The 22,657-nt window shown below is 43.5% G+C and overlaps 2 protein-coding genes across 6 annotated transcripts in view; one reads left to right on the forward strand and one right to left on the reverse strand.

Annotated features, from left to right (window-relative positions):
* Positions 1–1,495: 1,495 nt before the first annotated feature.
* Positions 1,496–22,657, reverse strand: part of LOC105472331 (calcium binding and coiled-coil domain 2) — a 33,192-nt gene continuing 12,030 nt past the window's right edge. Inside the window, exons 3-14 of one of the 5 annotated variants that reach the window (XR_981530.3) lie at positions 17,875–17,977; positions 17,586–17,719; positions 16,682–16,807; positions 14,629–14,717; positions 14,178–14,247; positions 13,115–13,237; positions 12,731–12,817; positions 10,677–10,841; positions 10,326–10,405; positions 9,493–9,588; positions 9,064–9,101; positions 5,055–5,155 (exon numbers count right to left, since the gene is read on the reverse strand). Coding sequence is in view for 3 of the 5 variants with exons in the window: in XM_011725467.3 (XP_011723769.2) it covers positions 2,244–2,411; positions 2,944–2,972; positions 5,020–5,155; positions 9,493–9,588; positions 12,731–12,817; positions 13,115–13,237; positions 14,178–14,247; positions 14,629–14,717; positions 16,682–16,807; positions 17,586–17,719; positions 17,875–17,977 (1,161 nt within the window). In the remaining 2 variants the exon portion in view is untranslated. Of the gene's footprint in view, positions 2,412–2,943; positions 2,973–5,019; positions 5,156–9,063; positions 9,102–9,492; positions 9,589–10,232; positions 10,406–10,676; positions 10,842–12,730; positions 12,818–13,114; positions 13,238–14,177; positions 14,248–14,628; positions 14,718–16,681; positions 16,808–17,585; positions 17,720–17,874; positions 17,978–22,657 lie in introns of those variants that run through there. The other 4 variants (XM_011725467.3, XR_011615776.1, XM_011725470.3 and 1 more) reach the window with 4 other exon arrangements.
* LOC105472330 (small ribosomal subunit protein uS8-like) lies at positions 8,211–8,689 on the forward strand. Its single transcript, XM_071082991.1, has one exon. It carries the CDS (start codon positions 8,222–8,224, stop codon positions 8,612–8,614), a length of 393 nt encoding a protein of 130 aa, XP_070939092.1. The 5' UTR covers positions 8,211–8,221; the 3' UTR covers positions 8,615–8,689.

Below are 22,657 nucleotides of genomic sequence, written 5' to 3' on the forward strand. Positions count from 1 at the left end.
AACTATCTGGGGAGCAACAGAAATTCTGCAGGGAGGGTAGGTGCCAGAAAAACTCCTTTATTACCATCTCCCTATTATATATTTCTATTCTAGGGTTAGTGTTAATGTCAGGTCTCATTCTTAAGGCAGCAAAAGGCCTGGAGAAGTAGTATAAGTTTCATCTTCATTTTATCAAGGATGAAATCAAAGCAAGGAGCTGTGACTAGGACAATACAGTTAGTCTAGGGCATAACTCCCAACCATGTTGGGGAAAGCCCAGTAGGAACACAGGGCTATAGTTGGCTCAACCCTTATTCATGACAACGTGTTTCACATCATTCAAAAGTTTTTGTACAAGTCTCTGTAGTGACCAGCTGATACTGCCTGGGAGTTATTTCCATTTGTTCAGTCCTTGAGGGGACAGAAAATGGAATTATTGCTTTTTTATAGTTCAATTAGGCAAATGTGGATAGAGGGTATTGAACTTAGTTCACAAAGGGTGCCAAAATCCACACTGCTCCTTTAAAAAAAAAATGCATGAAAAGTTACAGCAAGAAGTCAGGGCCTCAGGCTGGGCATGTGGCTCACGCTTGTAATCCCAGCATTTTGAAGGGCTGAAGTGGACGGACCACATGAGGCCAGGAGTTTGAGACCAGCCTGGCCAACATAGTGAAACCCTGTCTCCACTAAAAATACAAAAATTAGCCGGGCATGGTGGCACACACCTGTAATCCCAGTTACTTGGGAAGCTAAGGCATGAGAATCGCTTGAACCTGGGAGGTGGAGGCTGTAGTGAGCTAACCGCGCCACTGCACTCCAGCCTGGGTGACAGAGCGAGACTCTGTTTCAAAAAAAAAAAAAGAAGCCAGGGCCTTGGATTTCACAAACTAATGTTTCATCACCTCCTTCCCCACCTCAAGATAACTGCCAGGACACTAGGACACTCTTTTTTGTTTAATACTTAAGAAAGGTGGCCGGGCGCGGTGGCTCAAGCCTGTAATCCCAGCACTTTGGGAGGCCGAGGCGGGCGGATCACGAGGTCAGGAGATGGAGACCATCCTGGCTAACACGGTGAAACCCCGTCTCTACTAAAAATACAAAAAAAAAAAAACTAGCCGGGCGCGGTGGCGGGCGCCTGTAGTCCCAGCTACTCGGGAGGCTGAGGCAGGAGAATGGCGTAAACCCGGGAGGCGGAGCTTGCAGTGAGCTGAGATCCGGCCACTGCACTCCAGCCTGGGTGACAGAGCAAGACTCCGTCTCAAAAAAAAAAAAAAAAAAAAAAAAAAGAAAGGTGAAGAGAAATCATTCGTGGGGTCTGTCCTTCCCATAGTCCTTTTGATCACAGTTTTCCCATGAGCTTCAAAATAAAAGACTATAAACTGAAGGTTTACTTTAAATTACCTAAGTCCCTGAAATAGAAGAGTAATTTATTTTTAGTATTAAAGAGATTAACAAGTTGTCTCATTATTCTGACTTATCCATATTCAAAACTCACCTATTCAGAAAACTGCAAATCCAGAGTTGCTAACAATCCATATTTAACCATTAAGAAAGGATTTACAACAATACAAGCTATGTACATAGGAAATATCAGAGAGTAGAAAGTGCTAACCAGAGGTACCCAGAAAAGCTTTCTGTGACTGAAATAATACTTCCTGTCTAAGGTTCGGGAGTAAGATGCTTCTTTGGGGGCTGAGAAATTAACATGAGAAACCTTTGGTATCCAAACTGGACTTCTGAGCTCTTTGCCATGGCATTTTTGGCTAGTCTAACGCAATCATTTGGAGAAAGCAACACCGAGGATGAGGTGGAAGAATTCTCAACCTCGGACCAATCTCTGGCCCCAGGGTTAGGACTGAGAACAAATACACTCAAGGGCTGACTTTGAATGGCAGTGGGACAACTAGGAAAACCAATCACTTAGTATCAAGTCAGGCCTGTTGTGAATACCCAGGTTGGCTCCATCCCAGGGCCCTTGTACTGAGACCCTCGGAAGAATGATAGGTGAGAGGATGATACAGCTAGAGTTATGTGACTTAAAGGTAGCAACCCACAAGGATGGCAGCAGAAGTCCTTAACAGTGACCTTCAGATCAGTGACACAACTCCACTGTTAGTGGCAGCAGGGCTGAGTAAATCCCTAATAATTTCGGGTTAGGCAGGATCTAGACTCATATAACTCATGGCAGAAGCTACAGGTTCTACTCTATAAAATCTCTGTATACATCCAAGAGGTTGGGACACTCAGAGAGAGTGGCGGGACACTCAGAGAGAGTGGCAGAACACATGGTCTTCAAAGATCTGCTTCTCTGTAGCTGGGAAGATCTTGTCACAAATTGGACAATTCAAACAAAGGGCCTGCATCCGCTGTTGCTCCAAGGTGTGATCACAAATATCATCTGCTTTGCAGATAGGGCATTTCTTGATGGAGAGCTGGGAGGAAGAGTAAAGAGGTCAGTACAAATGTAAGCTATATGTGGCACAGATGTGGCCATCCTGTCTTCCACTATATCCTCAGTGCCTAGCATAATGACTGGCACATGGTTAGGCGCTCAAGAAATAGTGAATGAATGAAGAGAATGCACATTTGGAGATACTTACCAGGCTTCATCTAACCCCAGAATTGAAAGGGCCTAATATTGCTGAGTAGCCAAAGTAGCTTCTAGCCTAGAAGCGGCACTGGACAGAACTTGTTTGGCTAGCTGCCTGGTTCAGATCTCCTCCCTACTTATGCTACCAAACAGCTTAAAGGTATAGATCCTAAGCAAAATGCTGATGGATGAACTGTGCTTTCTTCTCCCTTCCACAACAGGCTGGCTCAGCCTTGGGCCCAGAACAAACGGATCCAGCTGACTTCCGGAGTTATCAAAATGAACCTGTCTCCCTATGGTTCTCCCATGAACTGGAAAAGGAAGGGAAATTTTCAGGGGCTTTGTGGGAATATTCTCATGAATCAAATACTTACCTGGCTGGGGGAAGAACTTTCTTGGATACCTGAGAAGAATCAAAAAGATCTCATTCAATGAGAAAACACCACCCTAGCTTCTTCTCATATGTACTGCTGATAGAGGGGATCTAGGTCAATGATAAGGTGAAAAGAAAAAATAAATAATGAAATCTTTTTTTTTTTTTTTTTTTTTTGAGACAGAGTCTCGCTCTGTCCCCCAGGCTGGAGTGCAGTGGCGTGATTTCGGCTCACTGCAGCCTCTGCCTCCTGGGTTCAAGCAATTCTCCTGCCTCAGCCTCCTGAGTAGCTGGGATTACAGGTGCCCACCACCATGCCTGGCTAATTTTTGGTAGTTTTAGTAGAGACAAGGTTTCTCCATGTTGGTCAGGCTGGTCTCCAACTCCTGATCTCAAGTGATCCGCCTGCCTCGGCCTCCCAAAGTGCTGGGATTACAGGAGTGAGTCACCACGCCCAGCCTGAAGTTGTATTTTTTTCTTTCTTTTTTTTTTTTTTTTTTGAGACGGAATTTTGCTCTGTCATCCAGGCTGGAGTGCAGTGGCGCGATCTCAGCTCACTGCAAGCTTCGTCTCCTGAGTTCACACCATTCTCCTGTCTCAGCTTCCCAAGTAGCTGGGACTACAGGCGCCTGCCACCACGCCTGGCTAATTTTTTGTTTATCAATTTTTAGTAGAGATGGGGTTTCACAATGTTAGCCAGGATGGTCTCGATCTCCTGACCTCGTGATCTGCCTGTCTTGGCCTCCCAAAGTGCTGGGATTACAGGCGTGAACCACTGTGCCCGGCTGAAATTGTATTTTCATTAGCTGTGCGTGTGTATATTATATATATATATACACACACACACACACACACACACACACAGGCTTTATATATATATATGTGTATATATATGTTATACAGTCAGAAAAACAATAAAGCTATTTTCAGAGTAGGGAAAATGAGATTTTAATAAAAATAGTAACAATTTAAGGACAATCTGAGAATAGATTTTAAGACTGTATCCACAGACAGGTACAATGGCTCACACTTAAAATCCCAGCACTTTGGGAGGCTGAGGTGGGTGGATTGCTTGAGCTCAGGAGTTCGAAATCGGCCTGGGCAACATGGCAAAACCCCAACTCTACACAAAATACAAAAATTAGCTGGGTGTGGTGGCTGGCGCCTGTAGTCTCTGCTACTTGGTAGGCTGAGGTGAGAGGATCGGTTGAGCCCGGGAGGTGGAGGTTGCAGTGAGCTGAGAGGATCTGTTGAGCCCAGGAGGCGGAGGTTGCAGTGAGCCAAGTCCACTACTACGCCCAGCTAATTTTTGTATTTTTAGTACGGACAGGGTTTCACTACGGTAGCCATGCTTGTCTTGAACTCCTGACCTCAGGTGATCTGCCCGCCTTGGCCTCCCACAGTGCTGGGATTACAGGCATGAGCCACTGCGCATGGCTACAAACTTAATTTTAAAGAAAAAATAAACTTGTTACCTGTTATAAACATCTGGTTGTAACTCTAAAGATAATGCTGCTGCTTTAAAATGCCACAAAAAGCAAATGAGATCTCATATTGCTTTTGGAGACAAATGAGAAAAGCTCCCTGTTTGGCAAGGACATGTTACCCTAAGTCCTTTTCACCCCCATTTCCTGTCCTACCACCGAGGAATCTCTGCGGAGCATGTTTCTGCTGTCCTTGGTCAGCCATCAGGGTGGCTGCTGTATCCACTAGTTCCTGGGCGGCATAACTTGCCTCTCTTGCTACCATTTCAAAACCTTAATTAGCTTCCTCAGCTTTGTATGTGTATATCTTCTACATAAAGACATTTCTCTGATTTACACATTTGGAATATAGCCACGGGACTCAATTTGTGTCTGCTGCCTCTAGGCGAATGATCTGATTTGTGTCTTCTGGATTCAGATTTATTTCTCAATTAACACTTCTCGCCTGGCAATCTTTCCATTGGGTCCTCAGCTTCTGCCCAGCAAGTCTTAACAATGAGACTGGTCTTAATGAGCACCTCAGAAACAAAAATTTAGTAGGGGAAAGGGATGCAGGCAGGGTCCTTCCAGTTGGAATGGGAAAGTTGTCTTACCAGAATACGGGTTTCCATAGACAAGTCCTGGATTTTGTCCTGCGCCTCCTTCATCTGAAGTAGGTACTTGATACGGCAAAGAATTAAAATCCAGACCCATGTAACTGAGCAATCTGCTGTTCTCCCTCTTCAAAAGCTAAGGATAGAGGATGTATAGACATGTTGAAAGACAATACCAAGAATGGCTACCAGGAACTGGCTAGGAGATGTCCCTCCCAGGTAGTTCTCAATTAGCAATGTGGCACTGGAGAAACTCAATAATCGATAATCCATAATTCTTCAGAAGGGAAGGCAGCAGTTTCAATATTCCAAAGATCTAAGTTCTTTATACCTGAATTTATTTATTTATTTTGAGTCAGAGTCTTGCTCTGTCTCCTAGGCCAGAGTGCAGTGGCACCATCGTGGCTCACTGCAACCTCTGTCTCCCAGGTTCAAGTTATTCTTATGCCTCAGCCTCCCAAGTAGGTGGGATTACAGGCACCCACCACCACGCCTAGCTAATTTCTGTATTTTTAGTAGAGATGGGGGTTTCACCATGTTCTCCAGGCTGGTCTCGAACTCCTGACCTCAAGTGATCCGCCTGCCTTGGCCTCCCAAAGTATCAGGATTACAGGTGTGAGCCACTGTGCCCAGCCTATACCTGAATTTAAATATATTTACTACATTTTGTTTATATTAATACAAAAAAGAATTTTAAATCTCTAAATACATGCCAACTAAAGGGAGGAACAAATGTGTGAATATATGAAAGTGGCAGGAGCTATATTAATACTGCAACTATTCTGATAGATATATCAACATTGAAACTATTGTGTATTATTATTATTGTTGTTAAATTTGTTTTTTTTAGAGACAGGGTCTTGCGCTGTCACCCAGGCTGGAGTGCAGGGTGCGATCATAGCTCACTGCAGCCTTGAACTCATAGGCTCAAGCAACCCTCGCACCTCAGCCTCCTTAGTAGCTGGGACTACAGGTGCATGACACCATGCCCGGCTGACTTTTTAACTTTTTGTAGAGATTATAGACTCTTGCTTTGTTGCCCAAGCCGGTTTCAAACTCCTGGCTTCAAGTGATCGTCCTGCCTTGGCCTCCCAGTGTTGTGTATTATTGAGAGCAGCATATTTTTTCAATTTCCTTCCTAGAATAATTTCTTACATAATGTAAATATTCACGTGAAATAATTTTTCCTTCTTCATGTCTTATCCCATTCAAATGGATATACCAACACAGAGAATGAGTAAGAAGGCAGGGTGGGAGGGAGGTAAGGAAAAAGAAGAAAATTACTAAAAGTGGCACAGACAGCATTTAAAATTCTTAGGAAAAGGGAAATAAGCACATTTCCCTTATCGTCTTAAGAGGGTTTTACTACGGTTCTTAACAAAGCTTCCAAATACCAAATCTTTCCCTTCGTTTTGCAAACTGTGTGTGCACCTGCCCCCAACAATCAATCAACTAACCTAGAAAAAAGGGATTTCAAACTCAAGGTATCTATTAAGAGAATGGGAATAGGCCGAACACAGTGGCTTATGCCTGCAATCCCATCACTTTGGGAGGCTAAGGCAGACGGATCGCTTGAGCCCAGGAGTTCGAGACTAGCCTGGGCAACATGGTGAAACCCCCTCTCTACTAAAAACACAAAAATTAGCTGGGCATGGTAGTGCGCACCTGCAATCCTAGCTACTTGGGAGGCTGAAGCACAAGAATCGCTTGAATCTGGGAGGCGGAGGTTGCAGTGAGCCAAGATGGCACCACTGCACTCCAGCCTGGATGACAGAGCGAGACTCTGTCTAAAAAACAGACAGACAAACAAACAAAAAAACCAAAACAAAACAAATAGAGAATGGGAATAACAAGACTAGAAAGAGAACCCAAAAAGCCTTCTGCAATTATGAAACACATTGGCATAAATGATATAATCAAAAGTAGAAATTGAGGAAGAATTATTGTTTAGTAGGTATGAAGTTTCAATGTTGCAAGATGGAAAAGTTCTGGGGATCTGTTGCATAGCACTGTGATGCACTTAACTCTACTGAACTGTACACTTTTACATTATTAAGATGGTAAATTCTATGCTTTTTTTTTTTTTTTTGAGACGGAGTCTCGCTCTGTCACCCAGGCTGGAGTGCAGTGGCACGATCTCAGCTCACTGCAAGCTCCGCCTCCCAGGTTCATGCCTTTCTCCTGCCTCAGCCTCCTGAGTAGCTGGGACTACAAGCGCCCGCCACCACACCTGCTAATTTTTTTTTTTTTTGTATTTTTAGTAGAGATGGGGTTTCACCGTATTAGCCATGATGGTCTCAATCTCCTGACCTCGTGATCTGCCCGCCTCAGCCTCCCAAAGTGCTGGGACTACAGGCGTGAGCCACCGCGCCCGGCCACATTGTGTGTTTTAACCACAATTTTAAAAAGAAAAAAATAGTAAAAATGATCACTAGGAGGCATAGGCCAGAAGAATTATAGAGGGTAAAGATCAGGAGGCAGAGGTTGTAGTAAGTCATGATTACGCCACTGCACTCCAGCCTGGGCAAAAGAGTGAGACTCCGTCTCAGAAAAAAAGATAAGTCTGGGTGCCATGGCTCATACCTGTAATCCCAGCACTCTAGGAGGCCAAGGTGGGCAGATCACCTGAGGTCGGGAGTTCGAGACCAGCCTGACCAAAATGGAGAAACCCTATCTCTACAAAAATACAAAACTAGCCAGGCATGGTGGCACTTGCCTGTAATCCCAGCTACTCAGGAGGCTGAGGCAGGAGAATTGCTTGAACCTGGGAGGGGGAGGTTGCAGTGAGCCAAGATTGTGTCATTGCACTCCAGTCTAGGCGTGGTGGCAGGCACCTGTAGTCCCAGCTACTCAGGAGGCTGAGGCAGGAGAATCGCTTGAACCCGGGAGGCGGAGCTTGCAGTGAGCCGAGATCGCACCACTGCACTCCAGCCTGGGCGACAGAGTGAGACTCCATCTCAAAAAAAAAAAAAAAGAGGGTAAAGATGAAGAACTGATGAACTGATGGAAGTACAGATACAGGAGTAGCAGCCAGAATGCATGGACACCTATTCTTTGATGCTGAGCAAGAAAATGAGAATGGGCCGGGCATGGTGGCTCATGTCTGTAATCCCAGCACTTTGGGAGGCCAAAGCAGGAGGACTGCTTGAGCTCAGGAGTTTAAGACCAGCTTCCCTTTCCGCCATCTTTCCACACCGCCACAATGGTGCACATGAATGTCCTGGCTGATGCTCTCAAGAGCATCAACAATGCCGAAAAGAGAGGCAAACGCCAGGTGCTTATTAGGCTGTGCTCCAAAGTCATCGTCCGGTTTCTCACTGTGATGATGAAGCATGGTTACATTGGCGAATTTGAAATCATTGATGATCACAGAGCTGGGAAAATTGTTGTGAACCTTACAGGCAGGCTAAACAAGCGTGGAGTGATCAGCCCCAGATTTGATGTGCAACTCAAAGATCTAGAAAAATGGCAGAATAACCTGCTTCCATCCTGCCAGTTTGGGTTCATTGTACTGACAACCTCAGCTGGCATCATGGACCATGAAGAAGCAAGACGAAAACACACAGGAGGGAAAATCCTGGAATTCTTTTTCTAGGGATGTAATACATACATTTACAAATAAAATGCCTCATGGAAAAAAAAAAAAAAAAAAAAAGACCAGCTTGGGCAACATAGCAAGACCTTGTCTGTACTAAAAGTAAAAAAAAATGGCTGGGCATGGTGGCATGTGCCTATAGTAGCAGCTACTTGGGAGGCTGTGGCAGGAGGATCACTTGAGCCCAGGAGATCAAGGCTGCAGTGAGCCAAGCTTGTGCCACTGCACCCCAAGCCTGGGTGACAGAGTGAGACCTTGTCTCAAAAACAACAACAACAACAACAAAAACAAAAAAAAAAAGAACATGAGAATGACTTTGACTTCAAATACAACCACTTTATTTTCTGCCATATCATCTTCAGTCAATCAATAATAAATGTTGGTTGGATGAATGAATGAACCAATGAATCAATGAATCAATGAATGCACAGCATTTATTAGGGGCCTACCATGGGTCCAGCACTGGTACAGACCACCACTTCTGCTCCTGGTTTGGCAGCAGAGAAAAAGGAAAAAGTTGTGCTGAAGGAAAGGAGTTCCCTGCTAGCATAAAGTTATGTAGGACGTTATTCCCATATCCCCCAAGGCAACACATATTAGCTGTAAAGTTAAAAGCAAAAATAAGTTAGCTCTTCATCAGTGTGGCTTCTTTCAAGGTGACTATTGCCATACCAAACAAGTTTCAGTTGTAGAATAAAGACAGGGTTTTGTGGTAGATTAGGAAATTAGATTAAATTTACTCTTTGTTTAGGAACAACTGTTTCACCCACTGTCCCAGAAATGGCCCTTAATTTCTTATTTTTATCACTGCATCTCTGGGCCACCCTGCTCCTTCCCCTTAAAACCTTGGGGTTTTGTACCCTCTTTCACACACTTACATCATTTTCTCCTTCCAATCTCTCTTTCTCTCTCTGCAGAACATTATATATCATTTTCTTCTCACTCAGTCTTCTTGACAGGTCAAAGTTTTCATCCTGTCAACAATAAAAAAAATTAGGACTAGGATCACATATTGCAGTCTGGGTGCAAGGCGGGAAATTGTAGAGGATCTGGCATTGCAAAGAGGGGAGACTGAGATGGAGGAGAAGGCAAATGGGAGGAAGCAATGGTACTATGGGCAGGGTGCTAAATTAAAGTGACTTGAAAAAAACACTTGAAGGCCTGAGCTGGCATCAAGATGCCAGTTGTTTTTTTTTTTTTTTAAACTGAGGGTATAAGTGACCAAGGAGGGAAAAAGCAACCTTGGGGAAAATCTCAAGACTGATTTATCAGAATTAGGGATAAATGAAACCTTGTTTAATCCCACCCAACCATGAAAACTATCTTTGTTTTGAATAAACATCTCACTCAGTGAGGCCTGAAGCACTTAGGTTTGGGTTGATGTGATTCCTTCCTACAGTGTGAGGATAGGTATCTGAGCTCAAGTTACATGAAGGAAGAGGGAACACAGGAGGGCATTTGTTCAAGGATACAAGGAGCTCAGACTGTGGTCTTGAGCATCCCAGTGTGATAGGTTGACCTAACTGGTTTCATGCTTCAGAGTTTCCCATCTTCTACCTGCATACATACACATGCGCATACCTCACAAACACACTTAAGCTAAGCCTACTAGTTGTGGTTTTTGATCCAAGATTTTTTTATTTGAATGCTGGTGCCCAAACTGCTGTGCATGTCTAGCCGACCCTGAGGTAGTAATGCGAGAGGGGGCTACCCGGTGACAGTGCTGACTGCAGGCTCCTTGCTTCCCATCCCCATTGGCTCCTGCTGGCTCTTCTGGTCCTGCTTCACTTCCTCAAAAGGCAGAAATAAGAAAGGGCTCTCTGAGTCTGCACAGAAACCTGCTTGATAGTTACAAAAACCTTCCCTTAGACCTGTGGCTAAGTTGGGGCCTATATTTTCAGGGACCCCCACGCTAGTTTCTGGCCGTACACTACATCCCTCTTTTTAGTGGAAAGATAGCTTTCTCACCTTAACAAGGGTGTACAACCTTCTGGGCTTGGTCTAAAAACCACTAACCTTCGCACCCCTTGCTTTCCTGGGCCCCCTTATCTCTGTCACCTACCAGTGCAGCCGCCCTGAGTTGCCTGATCTGTTTGTGAAGTCGTTGACACTCTTTGTACTTCTCTAAGAAACAGGCTTTCCCGGCCTCTACCTTTGCCTTAAGGCGTTCCACCTCTCGTGCTAACTGCTCCTCCACAGTTAGTGCCGCTTTCTTGTTCCTAGGCTCCTGAAGCATAAGATACACAGTCCTCATATTTAGCGGCCTTTTAGGATGTATGAGGAATTAGGATTGCTATCAGCCAGGTGGGGAGCCCCTAGGTATAGAAAAATATCCCATGAAAACTAAGAAAACTGGCCGGGTGCAGTGGCTCACACCTGTAATCCCAGCACTGTGGGAGGCCAAGGTGGGTGGATTACCAGAGGTCAGGAGTTTGAGACCAGCCTGGCCAACATGGTGAAACCCCATCTCTACTAAAAATACAAAAATTAGCTGGGCATGGTGGCAGCCACCTGTAATCCCAGCTAATCCCTCAGGAGGCTGAGGCAGGAGAATAGCTTGAAACCGGGAGGCAGAAGTTGCAGTGAGCTGAGATCAGGTCAGTGTACTCCAACCTGGGCGACAAAGCAAGACTGTCTCAAAAAAAAAAAAAAAAAAGAAAAAAAAATATATATATGTGTGTGTGTGTGTGTGTATATGTGTGTGTGTATATATATATATAAATGTATATATGTATATAAAAGAAAACCAAGGAAATCCATACCCATCACAAGGTGGCTCAAATCTTTGAATGACTATAGTTTTTTTTTTTTTCTTGAGACAGAGTCTCACTGTCGCCCAGGCTGGAGTGCAATGGCGCGATCTCAGCTCACTGTAACTTCTGCCTCCCGGGTTCAAGCGATTCTCCTGCCTCAGCCTCCTGAGTAGTTGGGATTACAGACACCCATCACCATGCCTAGCTAATTTTTGTATTTTTAGTAGAGATGGGGTTTCGCCATGTTGGTCAGGCTGGTCTCGAACTCCTGACCTCATGATCCGCCTGCCTCAGCCTCCCAAAGTGCTGGCATTACAGGCGTGAGCCACTGCACCCGGCCGGGACTATAGATTATTTAAAACAGTAATTTCTTTGCTACATCAGAGGTCACAAACTGGAATGTGCCTATAGAGAGCAGGCAAGAAATGTAATCGAATGAAGGAGTTGAATGCAACAAAACAGTGCAGACTGCAGCTAGATGGAGAGCTCATGACCCACCTACAGGGGACAGCAGTTACTTAGCTCTAGCTATTGCTGCTGCACAGGAATGTGGGCTCAGCATTGCTAGGTCCTCTCATTTCTCAAAGGAAGCTGGAAATACAAATTTTTATGGGAAATATTCCTATTTTTAAATGTTGATAACTACTTTATAAAACATATCTGTGTCTGACCTTGACCTATGACCTGCTGATTTGCAAACTTTGTTCTAGTCTTTCCTATATCATGCTAAAGCATACAGTATCTTAGATATAGTAGGTACTCAGTGATTGACTGGATGGTGCATATATGATGTGAATTACAATTCCAATGACTGGATATCCCTCGGACATCAGGATTTCTCACGTCCTTGGATCAACTAAGTAAATGGGGCTTCCAGGCACCTGTCAACACCAGGGGGCCTCTTCTTCAACCATATATTACAGGAAATTATTAGTCAATTAGGCTTTCATTCCTACGTAATTGATAATGATGATAATGCTAATATATTAATTATAACAAGATTTGCTTTGGGTGGTATATTTTCCTGTTATAGAGCCCTTTATAACCATTCATTTGTCTGCCCCCACTGTAACTCTATAAGAAGAGGGTAGGGGTTATTCTGTGTGAGCCCTAGTCCAAGGATCTAGTTAACTACATCTTGTCATGAAGTTTAACTTGCAGTATTCCTTTATCACTTATTACACATTAGAAATGCCCACTTCTAAACATTTTGTAAATCTCTGTCCTTTTGGCTAGAAAGCAAAACATCTAGAGGTGAACACTTTCTTACTTATCCTGTCCATCACCTGAAAATAGGCCCATATCCCTTTCTTCTATATCCCTATAGGCTCCCTCCCACATAACCATCCAAAGACAGACGTGCCATTAATTCCTGTTGTTTCTTCATTGCCGTAGTTTCATTCTGCTTCATTTCCTCCACTGTCTGCTCGAGCTTCTTCTGGTCCTTCCTCTGCACAAAAACAGATTTCAGTACCATTGCTGGGAAAACACACACATGCACACATACACCATGGAAGGGCCTGCTAAGCTAATGAGCAAGCAGGATGCAGAGGGAGAGGCAAGTCTTCTCTTGTCAGTTTCTAAAGAAAGCCATGAGCTATCTCATTTCAGACTGTTTCCTCTGAGCCCTTTCCTAGAGCCAGTGATATCCAGGCATATTAAAGAACATTAAAATGTTCTTTATACAAAGAACAATGTATATTTTCTTGCAAACGCCTAAAAGTATTGTTTTCTCCCATGACTCTACCTGTTCAGTTAAACTGAGAAATAGGTGGCCATTTTCCTTTTTCAGGTGCTCTAACTGCTCTGTCTTATCTTGATCTCCCTGAACAAGCTTCTCCATTTCTTTCTCTTGAGTTGACAACTGGGCCTAAAATAAAAATAGTGAACATAACCAAGATACAAAAGAAGGAAAACAAAACGGGAACAATGCTTTTTAATGTACAATAACAAAGAGATGTGTTTCCCTAGCAACTCCCAACTGCCAAATATCCTGTAGAACTCCTTTACTTTTCAGCTCAACCTTATAGCCTAAGAATCTAAGGCTCAACTGAGTACAATTAGACAAACCACTCTTTAAAGCACCTCTTTAAGGCATAGCTTCCTAAAAATGAGAGCAGTTCTGCTATCTGCTCTATATTCCAGACTTTCGAGTACGATTTTGCTTGAAAAGATTAAAGTTTGATTATTGATATAGATGATTGTCATCTATATTAAGAGCTCATGGTAAATTAACTTAGTAATACATGAACAAATCACTAAGTTCCTTGTGAATTACGATTTTTTTTTTTTTTTTTGAGACAGAGTCTTGCTCTGTTGCCCAGGCTGGAGTGCAGTGGTGCGACCTCTGTTCACTTCAACCTCTGCCTCCGGGGTTCAAGTGATTCTTCTGCCTCAGCCTCCTGAGTAGCTGGGATTACAGGTGCACCTGTAAATTAGCACGCTTAGCTAATTTTTTATTTTTAGTAGAGACGGGGTTTTGCCATATTGGCCAGGCTGATCTCAAACTCCTGACCTCAGGTGATCCACCTGCCTCGGCCTCCCAAAGTGCTGGGATTACAGATGTGAGCCACTGCACCTGGCTGTGAATCATGATTTTTTTTTTTTTTAAAGTGGGGGGGGGGCATGAGTAGGGTGGAGGCTTACCTGGTTCAAGAATGGAAAATACATAACCTGAAACTTTAGTGTGATACTTTGAAAAGTATGCCATTAGGCACTCACTGCAATGAAATACATCTTTCTAGGCCACCAAATTGGAGCCATGGTAAGGCTAAGAAAATATCCTTTGACAAAGGTATGGCATTACCTACCTGAAGCTGATCCACTCTGATTCCCATCTTCTCATTTTCTGAGGACATCTTCTGGTTTTGTTCTTTCAGTCTGTGGAGGTGGAGATAACTATGTGAAAAATTCACTCACTGCAGGTCAGCTACCCCTGGCCTTAAATGATTTAAGGCTGGCTTGGCCCTAAGCCTGCAGAGTTATTTAAAAATCTACTAGTCTCCACTGCAGTCCTGTTTTGGCTTCCTGACTCCAAAAAACTGCAAGTATTCAATCCTTAAAGTTAATATTTGAAATCAGATCATTTTTCCTGACTATTCTGATACCAATTTTCTAATTCATGATTCAAAGGGCAGAGAGTCACACCTTCAATGTCATAACAGTGTTTTCTCGCAAATTCCAGAAATCTAATCTGACTATATTTAAGAGTATCGATGGTACAGCAGCTCTTCCCCTCCCAGAATTATGGGACACACTCACTGAAGCAACTCTGTCTCCCAATAGTCCTTCTGTTCTTTCACTTTCAGTTCCAACTTCTTATTGATGCTCTGTAGGGTTTCTAGCTCCTCCTATAGATTGAAACACCATCAGAGGGACAGACTATTTCTATGACTTTTGAATGAGTATCTTAGGCAGGCAACAAATATTTATTGAGCACTTACTATATGTCAGGCATAGCATGACACAGCAGTAAATGAAATACTCAAATAAAAGGAAGATGTTCTTTTTTTTTTTTTTAAATACAGCGTCTCACTCTATCACCCAGGCTGGAGTGCAGTGGCGTGATCTTGGCTCACTGCAACCTCTGTCGCCTGGGTTCAAGCGATTCTCCTGCCTCAGCCTCCCAAAGTGCTGGGATTTCAGACATGAGCTACTGCACCCGGCCACAAAATGCTCTTTCTATATTAAAAATGCATCACCTTGCCGGCCGGGTGCGGTGGCTCAGCCGGCCGGGCGCGGTGGCTCAAGCCTGTAATCCCAGCACTTTGGGAGGCCGAGACGGGCGGATCACGAGGTCAGGAGATCGAGACCATCCTGGCTAACACGATGAAACCCCGTCTCTACTAAAAAATACAAAAAACTAGCCGGGCGCGGTGGCGGGCGCCTGTAGTCCCAGCTACTCGGGAGGCTGAGGCAGGAGAATGGCGTAAACCCGGGAGGCGGAGCTTGCAGTGAGCTGAGATCCGGCCACTGCACTCCAGCCTGGGCGACAGAGCGAGACTCCGTCTCAAAAAAAAAAAAAAAAAAAAAAAAAAAGCAAAAAAGCATCACCTTAATTTCTCATTCCACTGGAGCTTATAATTTGTTCATTAAATAAATATTTACTCAGAGCCTATTCCATACTAGACACTGTTCTTGCACTGCAGACACAACAGTGGACAAAATAGACAAAACTGCCCTTTTCCTAGAACAGTGCTGTTCAATAAGTGAGAGCCTCATATAATTTTAAAATCTTAGTAGGCACATTTTTAAAAAGGTAAAAAGAAACAGATTAATTTTAATAATAGTGTGTGTATATATATATTTATTTAAAAATTTATTTTATTTTATCTTACTTTATTTTATTTTATTTTATTTTATTTATTTTATTGTTTTGAGATAAAGTCTTGCTCTGTTGCCCAGGCTGGAGTGCAGTGGTGTGATCTTGGCTCACTGCAACCTCTGCCTCCCAGGTTCAAGCAATTATCTTGCCTCAGCCTCCTGAGTAGCTGGGATTACAGGCGCATGACACCATGCCTGGCTAATCTTTTCTTGAGACAGAGTCTTGCTCTGTCACCCAGGCCAGAGTGCAGGGGTGTGATCTTGGCTCACTGCAACTTCCGCCTCCCAGGTTTGAGCAGTTCTCCTGCCTCAGCCTCCTGAGTAGCTTGGATTACAGGCACCTACCAGCATGCTTGGCTAATTTTTGTATTTTTAGTAGAGACAGGGTTTCACCATCTTGGCCAGGCTGGTCTCAAACTCCTTACCTTGTGATCCACCTGACTCAGCCTCCCAAAGTGCTGGAATTACAGGTGTGAGCCACTGCACCTAGCCAAATGATAGTATATTTAACCCAATGTAGCTAAAATACCATTTCAACATATAAACAATTAAAAGGAGATATTCAGCTGGGGAAGGTGGCTCATGCCTATAATCCCAGCACTTTGGGAAACCGAGGCGGGTGGATCACCTGAGGCCAGGAGTTTGAGACCAGCCTGGCCAACATGGTAAAACTCTGTCTCTACAAAAATATAAAAATTGGCTGGGTGTGGTGGCGATTACCTGTAATCCCAGCTACTCGGGAGGCTGAGGCAGGAGAATCTCTTGAACCTGGGAGGCGGGGGTTGCAGTGAGCCAAGATCGCACCCTTGCACTCCAGCTTGGGTGACAGAGTGAGACTCCATTTCAGACAAACAAACAAAACTAATGCCCGTTCAAAGATACTGGTATAAGAGGGTGAGATCACAGGCAAAACAGAATATGGTGCTGGATATGAGGCACCATCCAATTCTGATCTCCATGGTCCAAGGTCACCTATAACCAGCAGCCATACCTGCTTCTTTTGGAGCTCAGCCTGCATGTCTGAGTTCTGCTTCTGGAGGCTGACACAGCTATCCTTCAGCTCCTGGTTTTCTTTGCAAAGCTCCTTGTTGTGCTGCTCAATCTCTTCTACCTCTCCCTACAAAAGAACATTCCATAAACTATATTCCAAGTCCCTCTAGCAGAAAATTCCCATAGGTTAGGATGGTGAGGGACTGGCTGATTGCCATTCACTGCAGTGACATCTACGTACCCCAAATGGGGGCTGCTCCTTAATACCTAGGTAAGGGTATAACAGAGGTATGTCTTTATAACTGCAGCAATACCAAAAAAAAGCCATTAAAAGTTAAAAGGAAAATTGACACAAGAATGTAGCTTCTTCTTGCAGACCATATTACTTGTCTCTCCCAATGGACTTAGCTCCTTGAGGCCAAGGACAGTGTTTCAACTGATTCTTCATTGTGTTCCCAGTGCCTACCGTAGTGCTGGATGAAGAGTAGGTGTCCTGTTAAATGATGAAGTAAGAAATGAATCTAATACTCATGTATGACAGACAGGCTGTAGGCCAGAACTGAAAGAGATAAAAATATTTGGTGCTTCTCTCCTCAAAGGAGCTTTTACATTTACCATGGTGATAAGATGTGTAGATGACAAAAATTAAACAACTGGAAAAGTTAAAAGAATAACTGAATGCCAGCTGAGTTAAAGAAGTTTTAGAAAAGGAAGAAATCACCTATTGTTATGATTCTTGTTAACATTCCTAAGTCATTCCTTAGTGAGTCCGCATGAGTACTACATGCATTTTTTCCAACGATACCGTTAGATATTCAATAAAGCCTTATTAACTCAAATTCCACCCTATCCTACATTGCTACTCATAACAGCAGTAAGGGATTGAGGTGAGAAGTTTTATAAACCTGAGTGGTAACAACCAGGATGTCTTCCTCATTTTCTGGACGGAACTGGAAAGGAATACTTGCTCCCCGGACCACGCCATCCTGATCCACATAGCAGAACTGGTAATACTCATCATCCTTGGGCAGGTAGTAAGCTGAAAACACAACATAAGTTTTAATCCAAAATAAGATCTATTCAGAAAAGTAAAATTCTGGAAGTCTTTTCATCTGCCCCAGAAAGCTCAAGCTGAAGGGAATTAATTAGTCTTGGCTACTGTCTTCAACACCTTTGATCCAGTATTTTTCTCACCTTTGAATTGGACTTCCTGCTGTTTAGCTGATTTGTTGTTTAGGTCAATGGGCAAAGTAACCCACATGAAGGTGTAATACTCACGGACTGTCTTCCATCCCACCTGCAATGACAAGAAGTTCTTATTTAGTACCTGAAAGGGGTGTGGGGAAAATCCTAATTGGGCTACATCTTCTTAAAATCACTTTTTATTTGTATATATTGAAAATATAGGCCGGGTGTGGCGGCACTTTGGGAGGCCAAGGCGGGTGGATTGCCTGAGCTCAATAGTTCAAGACTAGCCTGGGCAACATGGTGAAACCCCGTCTCCACTAAAATACAAAAAATAAGGCAGGCGTGGTGATGTGCGCCTGTAATCCCAGCTACTCAGGAGGTTGAGGCAGGAGAATTGCTTGAACCCAGGAGGTGGAGGTTGCAGTGAGCCGAGATTGCACCATTGCACTCCAGCCCGGGTGACAGAGTGAGACTCCGTTTCCAAAAAAAGAAAAAATAAAATATAATAGAATGAGTTCATTATGACAAGATTCTCACACCAGGGCTCAAATCTTTTTTAATTTTTTATTTTATTTTTCACTTATGATAACTACATATGGGAAAACGTCTGATATAACCAAAAATTGGGGTGCACATACACAGCTCAAAATACAAGTCTTGGAAAGATTTGAAAACTAGCTCCTCACCACCCAGGAGAAAAGCTCCAAAAATTCTATCTACAAGTCAGAGATAGAGCTGAGACTGATTTAAGGGGAAAGTTCTGGGAATAGGAACCCTGATCCTCTTACAATGGTGTTCTTTGGGCTTCTAAATCAGAAATCACTTCTGACCTGCCCTCTCTATTGGTGTGTCCTCTATTATGTCCAATTAAGCCCTGTCATATATCAACCTACTGCATTAAAAAAAAACTCCATTCTTCTTTATAATGTCTGTTTTGGGGGCAGAGGGAGAACAGGGTTCTTAGATTATGAGGCACCAGATAAGAGATTCCAGGTCTATACAATTTTTTTTCTTTACTGTTTTTCTTCATGCATGCTTAATGATGTCTTTTTGGCAATAAAGATATTAACAACAATCTGGTAGTCATAAAGGCCTCTTCTAGGTATTGAATACAATAAATCATAAGACATAAGGATGCAGCAAAACATGCCTCAGAGCAGAAAGCTGGCTAAGTGGAAAATATTCTCACAAATGTGAAGGGGGTAAAAGATTGCTCAAATCTTATCTAGAAAATAAAAGCACACCAGAGAATAGAAAGCCATCTATTGTGTCTTCAAGGGGACAACACTCAGCAAATGAGAAGCAAAATTACATTTATTGCCATATTTTGACCCTGCCTGAGCTCAGTAAGAAGAGAACTAAAAATAAATCCCATTTTTATATATTAAGGAATCAAAGCAGGGTGGAAAAGGCTATACCAAAAACTCATCAGAACATCCTAGGGCATGTTTTAGAGTCTCATTAATACACACCCCACTGCTGCAAGCATCTCAGAGCCACTGCAGCCTGTGGTGGTACAGGAAGCAGGAATTTTATGGAGTCCTCATTCACATCCTGGAGCTTCTTAATGCACTGTGACCGAAATATCATTGGGAAGACCTAAGAATTATTGCTGCCTTGGAACAGGGAAACAACTTCTAGCCACCTGCAATGTCTGTCCTTGGCTCCTCCATTTGAGTAGTCCTTGTTCCAGTTTGTCTTGGAAACATTTAAATGCCCAAGTCAAGGAGAGTATGAAGCATAGGATTATACACTGAGGGAAGGAAAGCAGACTACTTCCTGCTTTAGGCTCCATCATTGGTGGTGACTTTCACTATAGAGAAGATGTAATGTATTTGTACGTATTAAAAACATTTACTGGCCGGGCACAGTGGTGCATGCCTGTAATCCCAGCTACTCAGTGGCTGAGGCATGAGAATCACTGGAACCCAGGAGGTAGAGGCTGCAGTGAGCCCAGATTGCACCTCTGCACTCCAGCCTGGGTGAAGAGAACGAGACTGTCTTAAAATAAATTTTTAAAAATACATAAAAAATAAAAAGATTTACTGAGTACCTACCTGGTGCCAGATACTACCAGTGTCTGGGGTGATGAGGAGTTGAATAGTCCAATTAAGACTACACTGAAAGGACACTGGGGAGAGCGTTTGAGGTGAGATGTGAAGGACGAAACTTTACAGTCAACTCTTCGTTCTCTAATTTACTATCTGTTGCTCAAAGGAATTCAGCAGAGTAGAGGAGAAAAAGCAGAGGTTTGGGAGCCAAACCTGCTTCACGGCTTATTCACTGTGAGGCCTTGGGAAAGTCACCATCTCTCAAAGATATTCATTTTACTTACTTACGCCCAAGAGATACTACTACCCACCTCAGGGGGCTACTGCACTGTGAGAATTTTTCTTTTTTTATATTTTAGACGGAGTCTTGCTCTGTTGCCCAGGCTGGAGTGCAATGGCATGACCTTGGCTCACAACCTCCACCTCCCGGGTTCAAGTGATTCTCCTGCCTCAGCCTCCCAAGTAGCTGGGATTACAGGTATGTGCCACCATGCCTGGCTAATTTTGTATTTTTAGTAGAGACAGGGTTTCTCCATGTTGGTCTGGTTGGTCTTGAACTCCCTAGCTCAGGTGATCCACCTGCCTCGGCTTCCTAAAGTGCTGGGATTACAGGAATGAGTCACTGCACCCGGCCCACTGTGAGGATTTAATTAGGCAATACACACACACACACACACACACATACACATCCTCAACAAAGGCCTAGCAAAGCATGTCCTCAGGGTAGGCATTCAAGTCAATACCTTTATGGACAATGGACATTAGAAGCCCTTCTTTAGCTTAACAATTATTTATTTATTGGGATATGGTAATACCTCTGAAATGTATGAAGTATTCCAAATATAGACACATTAAAAAAATTTTTTTTTTGAGATGGAGTCTCACTCTATTGCCCAGGCTGGAGTGCAGTGGCACAATCTTGGTTCACTGCAACCTCTGCCTCTTGGGTTCAAGCAATTCTCCTGCCTCAGCCTCCTGAGTAGCTGGGACTACAGGTGGGTGCCACCACACCTGACTCATTTTTGTATTTTTAGTAGAGATGGGGTTTTACCATGTTGGCCAGGCTGGTCTTGAACTCCTGACCTCAAGTGATCCGTCCGCCTTGGCCTCCTTCCTGGGACTACAGGAGTGAGCCACCACACCTGGTCAAAATATTTTTAAACATTTGTTTTTAAAAAGCCCAAGATTGGCCAGGCGCGGTAGCTCACGCCTATAATCCCAGCACTTTGGGAGGCTGAGGTAGGTGGATCACATGAGGTCAGGAGTTCGAGACCAGCCTGGCCAACGTGGTGAAACCCCATCTCTACTAAAAATACAAAAATTAGCCGGGCATGGTGGTGGGGCCCTGTAATCCCAGCTACCCAGGAGGCTGAGGCAGCAGAATTGCTTGAACCGGGGAGGCGGGGTGCCTATAATCTCAGCTACTTGGGAGGCTGAGGCAGGAGAATTGCTTGAACCAGGGAGGTGAAGGTTGTAGTGAGCCAAGATCGTGTCATTGCACTCCAGCCTGGGTGACAAGAGCAAAACTCCGTCTTTAAAAAAAAAAAAAAACCCAAGATTTTCATATGGTATATGGTGAAGTCTTTACTGGTGGTTGCTAAGTCTAAGCAAAACAGAAATATAACGATGTTCCAAAAACAAAAACAAAAAAGACGTTATAAACGACATTTATTAAAGTCTGGTAAGTAATTTCTGAATCATTCTTTTTTTCATGATCTGTACCTGCATTAACCAATGATAGCCACTAGCCACATGAAGCTATTTAAACTTTAATTAACATTAAGTAAAATTTAAAATCCAGTTACTTGGGCCTGGTGCGGTGGCTCACACCTGTAATCCCAGCACTTTAGGAGGCCGAGGCAGGCGGATCACCTGAGGTTGGGAGTTCAAGACCAGCCTGACCAACATGGAGAAACCCTGTCTCTACTAAAAATACAAAATTAGCCAGGCATGGTGGCACATGCCTGTAATCCCAGCTACTCAGGAGGCTGAGGCAGGAGAATCGCTTGAACCTGAGAGGCGGAGGTTGCGGTAAGCCGTGATCACGCCATTGCACTCCAGCCTGGGCAACAGAACGAAACTCTGTCTCTAAATAAATAAATAAATAAATAAATAAAATAAAATAAAATCCAGTTACTTAGTCACACTAACCACATTTCAAGTGCTTAACAGCCACACATGGCTAGTAGCCGCAGTACTAGACAGTGAAGCTATAGCTCCATTGTGGAAAACTCTTACCAGGCAATGTGACCTATATGCTTTGCTACATATGAGGAAGAAGAAAAGCAACTACCATCTTCTTTCTAAGACAGAAAACACTCTGGTGTGTTGGCACACCTTTTAGTCTGATGACTCAATACTCTGCAGTCTCAAGAGCTGTCACGACACTTGCCAGCGTCCTGCTGTTGGCCACTATCCCTATCTCCAAACACCAGTCTTGCTACCTCCAGCTTAAATTGCTCATCAATAAGTTTGATGTTCCAAACAATAAAGGCAAAGGAATTCAATGAAGGATATAAATAAGCAACAGCTCCTTCTGAGTGCAGTTGAGAACAGTGTCTGATTTCAGGATGAACAGCACTGGCAAATAGGCACATGACATACTGAGGTGTCAAACCAAAGGTCACTGACATTGGGAGTTGGCAGTATACATTACTTAAAATTTGACCTTTATTTCCTGTCTCTGGAAATAGGAAGATTTGTCATTATGGTGTATGTGAGATGTATGAGAGAGAAAG

The sequence above is a fragment of the Macaca nemestrina genome, chromosome 17 (genome assembly GCF_043159975.1).
Source record: "Macaca nemestrina isolate mMacNem1 chromosome 17, mMacNem.hap1, whole genome shotgun sequence".
Classification (NCBI taxonomy): domain Eukaryota; kingdom Metazoa; phylum Chordata; class Mammalia; order Primates; family Cercopithecidae; genus Macaca; species Macaca nemestrina.